Source organism: Nyctibius grandis, chromosome 3 (genome assembly GCF_013368605.1).
Source record: "Nyctibius grandis isolate bNycGra1 chromosome 3, bNycGra1.pri, whole genome shotgun sequence".
NCBI lineage: Eukaryota > Metazoa > Chordata > Aves > Nyctibiiformes > Nyctibiidae > Nyctibius > Nyctibius grandis.
Genome location: NC_090660.1, coordinates 33,163,875 through 33,174,202, shown reverse-complemented (window position 1 = coordinate 33,174,202; position 10,328 = coordinate 33,163,875). Strand labels below are relative to the sequence as shown.

Genomic DNA, 10,328 nt, shown 5'->3' with positions numbered 1-10,328 from the left:
ACCATACCATCATTCACATGAATCTAGAAGGGTTCAGATTAAATCAAGTGGTGCTATTTATAGGATTGACATGACAGCAAGAGTCCCCTTCTGTCTTTACTACCAGGAGCAATGCTACTGCAGCCAGTAGAAAACAGGAATAGGCCTCGTATTGAATGTGTCACATACCTTTTTTAAAATTATTACTTTTGTAAGGTCTTCTGTTTCAATACATGAAAATTTTCCCTCCTTGAATTTTCAAGGAATATTATCTTATAATTTTAGGATCAAAATACAGATTTGTTAAAAACATAAGAACTTCTTAATGCAAAAAACAGTTTGAAAACATGCTTTTTGTTGTTTTAGTGAGTTTATTTTTAAGTGAAATGAGGTTCTTTATGGTTTGTATACAAGCATTTCGCTTCCATTTGCTCTTTAAGCCCACAAGCTTGTTGCTCTTTGTTCAAGTTTTTAGAGAAACTGAAAGTAACTAGAAACTGACTTTAAAAAATACCTTTACTCCCCACTGTTTATTTTTTTTATACATTTCCTCAGCTTGATCTAGCAGTATGGAGAAGTGTAAATCATCCTTACAATTTTTTTACAATTTTGATTAATCTAGAGGATTTCTAATACACAGCTTTCGCTCATTAGATGTAGTTGTTCTGGCTCTTAACCAATCTGTAAAGTCAGAGAAAACTATGCTGAGTTATCCAGCTGAGAACATGCCCCATTTTAAATATAGCTCCAATTTCTTTAGATTATTGTGCTTTAATTATGCCATGTCTAAAATTTTTTATACATAAGGCATCTAATCTGAACTTACTCAAGCGATGGCATCTGTCTTTGCAGTCAATATTCTCAGCCCACTGCTGGTTTAAAATGTAAATATTTTTCACCTGCTAGTTTGAATGGCATTTAAGTTTCTGTTCAAGATATAGCCTGTGATGCTGCATTACATTGCACAAAGACAGTTCCTACATTTTTACCCAAAGTCAGATCACTCTCTCTGCACTGCAGCGTTGGGGCTCTGAAAGATTTTATTGGAATCCTTCTCAAGCATATAAAAACATAGTTTTTCTAACCAGTAACAAATTTGCAAATATTTTTATATGGTACATAATAATTCAATGGGACATGATAAGCCAAATTTGCAAAAGAGACTATGTTTTCACCTAAAATATTCACTGACTTGTATACATGTGTAGCTCCAAAATGGACAAGCACAAAAGGCAAAGGCAGGTTGCATCCTTCCGGTACCTGTACATAGGCTTTAATTTTGCATGTGTACAGGTAAGTCCTAACTTAATGCGTGCAGAGAAACTGATTAGACGAGAGCATCTCTTTTAAAAAATCAGGTATCAGTGTTTTGTGCATGATGAAAATAGAGCGCTAAAAGTGATATAGTCTCTGTGTTAGGTCAGACATTTCAAGAACTGGAAATTTTCTGCTCCACTTTAGGATAAACAATATCTTCTACAGTCTTATTAGGAGAAATGATATACCTTAGTGTCAGTACTTGTCTTGCTTACACCTCACATTCCCTAGGAGCTTGTATATCCTCTATGACTGAGATTTGCACCACAACATCAGGGATTTGGATGCTCAGTTCCCATTATTGTTGCTGAGGATCTAACCCCTTTGTTGAGGGATGTTAGTTCTTTCTGTGGATTTGCTGCCTTCTGGCTCTGTGGTTTATATTGTCTACCATTTAGTATTTCCAGTGAGTCTTCAGTCTGCTCTTGAAAGGCCTTTCGCCATTGGTGCTTTTTATAATCCTTAACTGGATATGGGAAAGCTATTTCTTATAAACGTGTTACACACATATGTACCTCAAAAAACTTACTCAGAAAAGTAAGCAGGAGAGGTAACAGAGCAGCAATATAGATGATTTGGGTAATACAAATCACCAGAGACCTCAGGACAGAGACTTTTGAGCAAGCTGCCAGGCTGTCCAAAGAAGAATAAACTATTTGGACTATTTTTGGCCTCTGGAGCACAGTGGAACTCCCTGAACTACACATTTGCATTTGGTCTTCCTTTCTCAGGGATGCAACTTCCTTGTGATGTCTACACTAACACCAGAAAATAAAACAGTTCCAAGACAAAGGCTTAAGTACTGGCCCTCCATCTTCCGTATCTAACTATTTTCAGTTTAAGCATAAGCGAATTTAAGCATGGGTGCAAGCCACACAGTCTTAATTAGCCTCCAGACCAGGGAACATACCTTGGCTCCTTTTATTCACTACTACACACAGAGCCAGATAGGCAAAGATTAAAATCTCGCTCTGTGACATTTAACCATCTTTGCAAGGCACGCTCAGGACAGCTGGTGAGAAGGGCTGCTGCTCTGTAATGATTTCTTAGTTAATAATACATTTACGTATGTGTCTGAACATGTATGTGTGTATATATATACACAAAATGTTTATGTCAAGGGATGGAACAGCTACAGCATCATTTTCTACCTTAGTTAACAAGGCAATCCAGTACAGAGAGCAAGTTTCAAGCCTTTGACTTACGACTCCTCTTGTTTTCAATTGGTTTTAACTGTCAACGTTAGTAAGTCATAAATATGAGAATAATGTAATAAGGTCTACCACAAACACCCACTTCTATGTTATTTTATTTTTGTTCCGTATTTAAAGTATCCACACATCTTCACACATTTCCTTCCTCCTCACTGTCAGACACTGAGGCGCTCAGTTATGCAGGTAAAAAGGATTGACACTTTCTAAATTGTAATAATTTTTCATTCTCTCTTGTTGAAAGAATTCTGAGGACTAACTGGAGTCACCGTCTGAAATAAAGGTCCCTGGGGATTATACTGAGACGAGCTTCCGTGTTTTGCTATGTATCTGCAGTCACAAAAAGACAGAGAAAAAGACTTTTTAAGCATGTTCTCGTATTGCTAAACATTCCCTCTTCTTCCCTCTCACTGCATTCTTCATAAACAGTTATGCCCATTTGCCTCAGAGAATATTAATAATTTGCAATGTTCCATAGTACATTAGTACATAGTACATAGCTGTCTCTAGGCACATCAAGGATAGGGGGATCATTAGGGGCAGTCAACATGGCTTCACCAAGGGGAAGTCATGCTTAACCAACTTGATAGCCTTTTATGAGGACATAACCCGGTGGATAGATGATGGTAAAGCTGTGGATGTGGTCTATCTTGATTTCAGTAAAGCGTTTGACACGGTCTCCCACAGCATCCTCGCAGCTAAACTGAGGGAGTGTGGTCTGGACGATCGGGTAGTGAGGTAGATTGTGAACTGGCTGAAGGAAAGAAGCCAGAGAGTGGTGGTCAGTGGGACAGAGTCCAGTTGGAGGCCTGTGTCTAGTGGAGTCCCTCAAGGGTCAGTACTGGGACCAGTACTATTCAATATATTCATTAATGACTTGGATGAGGGAATAGAGTGCACTGTCAGCAAGTTCGCTGATGACACCAAACTGGGAGGAGTGGCTGACACACCAGAAGGCTGTGCAGCCATTCAGAGGGACCTAGACAGGCTGGAGAGTTGGGCGGGGAGAAACTTAATGAAATATAACAAGGGCAAGTGTAGAGTCCTGCATCTGGGCAAGAACAACCCCAGGTATGAGTACAAGTTGGGGACAGACCTGTTGGAGAGCAGGGTGGGGGAAAGGGACCTGGGGGTCCTAGTGGACAGCAGGATGACCATGAGCCAGCAGTGTGCCCTTGTGGCCAAGAAGGCCAATGGCATCCTGGGGTGTATTAGAAGGGGTGTGGTCAGCAGGTCGAGAGAGGTTCTCCTCCCCCTCTACTCTGCCCTGGTGAGGCCACATCTGGAATATTGTGTCCAGTTCTGGGCCCCTCAGTTCAAGAAGGACAGGGAACTGCTAGAGAGAGTCCAGCACAGAGCCACGAAGATGATTAAGGGGGTGGAACATCTCCCTTATGAGGAGAGGCTGAGGGAGCTTAAAGGGCAAGTGTCATGAGGATGGAGCCAGGCTCTTCTCAGTGACATCCCTTGACAGGACAAGGGGCAATGGGTGCAAGCTGGAACACAGGAGGTTCCACATAAATATGAGGAAAAACTTCTTTACGGTGAGGGTGACTGAACACTGGAACAGGCTGCCCAGAGAGGTTGTGGAGTCTCCTTCTCTGGAGACGTTCAAGGCCCACCTGGACGTGTTCCTGTGTGACATGATCTAGGTAATCCTGCTCCAGCAGGGGGATTGGACTAGATGATCTTTCAAGGTCCCTTCCAATCCCTAACATTCTGTGATTCTGTGATTCTGTGATAGTATTAAAATCAGCCCCCTTAAGAACAATGGTGGCAAATCTTCCTAGAAGTTTTAAATCTTACTTTCTGGATGTACGTAATGTGCTGAAAGACAGATTCCTACATCAGCTGTAAGAAAGGTATGTTATGTTCTGCCTCTTGCCTCTTTTCAGCCTTTCTTGGATACACACAGTTGCTTTACAACTAACCTGCACACTGTGGAGAACTGCCATGACCATGCTGAATGCATTCAAGCACATGAGGCCCTGTGGTGCCTGGAGGGCTAACTCTGGTGATGCTGGACGTTTGGCTTTCAAGCCTAGAAAAAATTCTTTGCTGGCACCATGACACGCCTGCTTTAGGTGCCCAGTTGTCATGGTACAGAATACTGGGATGGGGATTAGAAAATATGCTGGATACTGTCTGGGAGGGAACAATTTCTGCTTCTTCTGACATTCTTCTAATCTTTTACAGGAAGAGGCACTATAAATAATCTTATACCTACAACTTAAGTTGGTGTAGCCCTTCTACGGCAAAACACCTAATCAAAAGCAGGGCTGACACAGAACTGACCACAGAGTCTTATGTTCACTCACTCTCCAAACAAAAAATACTTTCTTCTGACCTAGAGATCCCTTTTGAAATCTCCAAAGCAACTTGCTGAAAAGGTTCAATCAGTCTCTCTAAAATCAAACTAAATCTATCACTACCTTATATTAACTATGGCAAGGCAAACACATTCCATAGAACTCGTGGTGCAGATGGATTTGTGTTTTCTGGGTAGCAATAAACAGTTCATTTAAACACAAAACAGAACACAAAACAACACATAAAACATTTCTTCCTATGCAAAAGCTAAACAATGCTGCCAGAATTTAATTGCACTAAAGGACTTTGAAATTTTCTGACTTCACCTTGGGATTACCTGGAAATAAAAATACAATAAAAATGCATCAATAAAGCTTGACACATAAAAATACTACTCATATTCAAAGATGAAAAAAAAATTTCGTCTGTTCGATATCCTATACAATCCTGTTGAGTTTAGAATGCTTAAAACAGGTATAAAGGATTTTGCCCCACATACTGTGGAAGCTCCACGCGACAGAAATACAGTGCAGAAATGGTTGCATGCTGCCTGGTCTATCTGATATTGCTGATACTTTTGACAGGAACATTTATTAGACCATGTTAGCAGTAGACAAGAGACTCCCTCTGATACCCATAATTGTCTTCAGGAGACTGACTGTATATTGTAGACATGTCAAATATAGCAGCTATAAAAGCATCCACCACATGCAATCACTTGCTACTTTCTGAGAAATTATTAGTTATGGCTTCAGAATAATCAAAGAGACAAAAAAAAAGGGCTCATCATTTTAAAAACAGTAAGAATGAGATCACATCCTACATGAAATGCATGTGGAGGTGAGTTCCAAATAGAACCATAGAATTGTTCTGGTTGGAAAGGACCTTTAAGATCACTGAGTCCAACTGTTAACCTAGCACTGCCAAGTCCACCGCTAAACCATGTCCCTAAGCACCACATCTACACATCTTTTAAATACCTCCAGGGATGTTGACTCCACCACTTCCCTGGGCAGCCTGGTCCAATGTTTGATAACCCTTTCAGTGAAGAAATTTTTCCTAATATCCAATCTAAACCTCCCCTGGCACAACCTGAGGCCATTTCCTCTCGTCCTATCACTTGCTACTTGTGAGAAGAGATTGAGTCCTGCCTCACTACAACCTCCTTTCAGGTAGTTGTAGAGAGTGATAAGGTCTCCCCTGAGCCTCCTTTTCTCCAGACCAAAGTTGGGCTAGTCTGACCCCAAATTCCAGGAATAACCTCTCTTCACCTCTCCAGTACAGTCTAGCTTAACCTGTGACCACAGAAATCATCAGGACTTTTATAATTTATTTTATGAAGGGAAGGAATCAAATGTTAAACATCTCTCTTTTATGGGCATCATTAACTAATGCCCATGGGGGGAGATTCCCAGCATCCCTAATAGTTTTACATAGCAGTTTCATAGAGGGCTACGATCCTCCACCTTAAGTCAGTGAGTACTATCTTACTCCACAAGTAGCCCCAGAGAAAGTAAAATAGGACTGTTATAATTTTGCAACCAGTGGTTCCACCCCCATGTACCACTCAGCTCAGAAAAAGGGTGGTAAACCTTGGTTTACAATGTCTGGGTATGATTATGCTTGCTGTCTGTTTCCTACACACTCTTCTTCAAAAAAGGCAAGGGATTCTATCCTGGTTCTGAAAAGTCTCCATCAGCACAGAATGAGAACCCTGTTCTTGCTATCCACTGAAAACTAAGAAAATTCATCCACTATGAACTACACCCACAGTAACAACTGTAGAAAGTAAAAGGAAGTAACAGATGTGTTTTCCTTTCTTAGATCACAGTGGCGCCTGCCCTTTTGCTCTTGAAATCTTGTATCTGTCTGAAGTCTGTCAATGATCTTTGCTAAGACACATTTGCCTTTTTATTTGTCTGTGACATTTACAAGCAAGTTAGTATTGCACCAGGCTGCTCCGAGTTCAGCTTTATTAGCCTACTCAGGACTCTGTTGTGTCTTTTCATTCCCTGTCAACTGCAAACTGTGACTACAGGTGACTGCCTATTTTCCAAGTATAACCACAAGAGAAAAAGAGCAAAGGTGAATGGATGAAGGGCAGCAGAAATGGAATTCAGTGCATTTTGCACAATGATGAAACACTTGACAAGGTGAGTTCTTGAAAAGCCAGGCAGCTCCCTAAAGCTCCTCAAGCCTTTTCTGGATACTTTTCACTAGCAGTGCTGAAAAAGAGGTGTGATGTGTTGCGAGAAGAATTCTAAGGCCAATTAAACAGTTTAATGGAAGATAAATTTCTCAGGAAAACATGGAAACTTGGGATAGTGTCACCATGTCCTAGATCATTATGGATAACAGGAAATCGGGATCTAAAGCACAAAATCATAAAGGAGAGAGGGGAAACAAACAGCTATTAAGCTATTCTGAGGCTACTGCGAGAAACGCTATGTTGGTCCTTTGCCAATGTCAGAAGCTCTTTGTGCTAACAAGGAAAACCAATTTTCAGCTGTTCTGAGGTGTCCAGCTCTTTTGAAACCAACAAGAGTTAGACACCTAAATACTTATCCTGGCCCATAGTTTTAATAAGCCTTGTATGGAAGAACAAGAGAGAATAAAAATTATTAACTCACTTCATGAGGTAGCCACAATAGTGACGTGGGGCTATGATGATTTCATAGTCACAGGGTCCTGAGCTGCATCGGTGTGGGGCATGACATGATTTTGCCTCTCACTGCCTTCTGAGTAAACCCACCCATTTTTAACAGCTGTTTTTGTACAGCAAATACCCATTTCATAAGTCTGCCAACACCACTTTGGAAATACAACACCACACATTTTTCTTTTGGGAATTTGTAACTTTGACATTCATGAGCCTCTTCCAAAATACACACAGATCAATCAATCAAAAAAAAGTAGTCACTTAAACAATGACTTAGTGACCGTAGCTAAAGAAAAAAACTCTCAGTGTAGAAATAATCCACATTTAGAAATCATGATTTACCTCAGTGTTAAAGTACCTTCCCAATAACTACGTTCCAGAAAAATTCTAAAACCTCAAAAGGATTTCAGATTAGCATGACAATAACATGGTGGGATCCAGCTCCAACTGTTCTGTATTTTTTAAGCCAATGGAATGTCATGCTTAACATTCCCCAACATTGGACACTTTTAAGGTTCAGCTGGACAGGGTGCTGGGCCGTCTTGTCTAGACTGTGCTTTTGCCAAGAAAGGCTGGACCAGATGATCCTTGAGGTCCCTTCAAACCTGCTATTCTATGATTCTATGATTTAATTGTTCTTTAACTAAATAAATGCCATTAGTATTTTCCCTGTAATCTTTCTGAACAAGCTGAGAAATTTAGCTCATACCTACCCAGGCTTTCGTCCAATTATTGATGGGGTTGTCGATGGAAGATGATTGGAATTTGCCGGGTGGATTGCTGACCAATGAACCTTGCCAGTGTATCCAGGGATATTTGGAGTGCTAAAGGAAAAAGTTAAAAGGGGAGTGGGGGGTGGAGAAAGAGTAAATTAAATTACTATAGGCTTGAAATACGACTTACAAATCAGTTCTAAAATAGCTAGTGTTTATCAAATATGGATGGGGTAAAAACTCTTCATAATATAATGTGTAGTCCTAGAACATATGAACTGATATAGCTTCTTTAAGATCAGTGAATCAACTTTTTGATGATCTAGCTGATGATCTGACCCAAAATCTTTGGTTAGACATGGCAAAAGTGAGTTCTTTAGTGACTTTTCCTTCCCCCCCCCCCCCAGTTGTTTAGATTGAATATCTGTATGATATTCATGATTACAAGCAATATTTAATCCCAAAGAACAAACAGGGTCACGGGGTTCTCAAAGAGCACAAAAAGCAAGGAAATATTCTTTAAAAATGTATTACAGATTTAGCTCATATTTAGGTTCCGCCTTCAAACATGGAATTTAGGTAGCAGGCTTTAGGCCAACAGGTATGATTTCTCATGGTCTAAAACACAAAATGATCTCCTAAATGATTCTAAAGTTCTCTAAATGTCCCCTATAATTTATTAAAAATGTATTTACATGTATATGTAGTATTATTAACACTGCTTAGACACATCAACTGAAATTCTAGCTTGAGTACACCAGTGGACTGAGACAGTAAGTGTCACATCTTGGAAAACTAAAGCCTTTTGTTAATTCTGATGCTAAGTTTTAATGTGAAATTCAAAAAGAAAGTTCCTTAAAGAGACAGAGGAAAGCATTCTACTTATCTGAGGTAGCACAACAGAAAATTTTGATAGCAATTGCTGCAACATTCTATCGGACAAAATTAAAGAAAAAAAAGAAGGTACTAATATGGATTCAGAGAGAGAATCCACGAAGATTAAAACTAAAGCAATCTAAGCCCCCAATACGACAGCTTTTTTGCAGCACTAAGTTATTCAGAGAGTATCATCAGTACTGTTCTCTACAGACAGCACAAAATAGGACACTGCTGAATTATACATACATGCAGACTGCCCATACACATGGAGGTAAGAGTTCATGACAAGCTGTTTCATCCACTGAATCAACTAAATACTTGGGATTGTAAACCTTGCCTGCATTAGCCCTTTGTGGGTCTTCAGACTGCAAGAATGATAACAGTGCCTCCTTTAAAATAATCTCTGAGGTATTTTTTGGTTCCCCTATACTCTGGGTAAAAATAAACAGTTCCTTTAATTATAAAATTCATAGAGCTATTAGTTTCAGTACAGCTGATCAGCTACTTCTCTACAACTAAGTTCAGCACAGGATGCAAAACTGGACATACATGCAAGACGTGGTTTATCAGAAAATTATTTGATTTGTGTACTAGGAAACTTGGCTCTGAAAGTCCTCACCAGAATAGCAGAGGTAATGACAAAATGCTGTATCTACCTACCACAGTTATAACAAAGGACTGTGTGTGAACTATACTTGCCACAGGAGCACCAGCGGTATATGTTGTAGTCTTTGTACCTGCGGTTAGCAGAAAGACTATCTAGTTCTTTGTCTTATTTTGGAATAGCCTTGCACTAACCCATACATTCATACACTACTTTACTCCCAGGGCTATGCTCCAGTATGTGATCCTCTAGAGAAGACGGCTTTGTAGAATCAGTACACCAGTTTTGTAGCACTTGGGAAGCTGTTACCTCTAGGGAATCACCAAGTAGTTGTCTAAGCAAGTAACAAATCTACTCTCTGTCTTGATAGCAGCCATGCACGGGTAACAAGTAGGCTTGAAAATATAATACAGCAATGGAACATATTTTCAGAATTGGACAAAATGGCTTGCAGACAAATTTGCTTTTTCATGTCAGGCTATCTGCAGATGAAGTAGATCTGTGTAGAAAATTTCATGTATGTACGCAGGGATCCCACTGAGGGACACAATGGACATTGGGTGGCTGTGAGTATAAGCACATGCATTCAGCCAAAACTGAAAAAGTGATATCACTTTGAAGGAATCAGTCAGACTATGAACAGAGTTTTATTTGCC

General features: G+C 40.0%; 1 protein-coding gene across 1 annotated transcript in view; it reads right to left on the bottom strand.

Moving 5' to 3' along the window:
* Positions 1-2,731: 2,731 nt before the first annotated feature.
* SPMIP7 (sperm microtubule inner protein 7) overlaps positions 2,732-10,328 on the bottom strand; it is a 29,293-nt gene continuing 21,696 nt past the window's right edge. The window contains exons 8-9 of the mRNA XM_068397181.1: positions 8,190-8,300; positions 2,732-2,837 (exon numbers count right to left, since the gene is read on the bottom strand). Of these exons, the coding sequence (XP_068253282.1) occupies positions 2,732-2,837; positions 8,190-8,300 (217 nt within the window). The remainder of the gene's footprint in view (positions 2,838-8,189; positions 8,301-10,328) is intronic.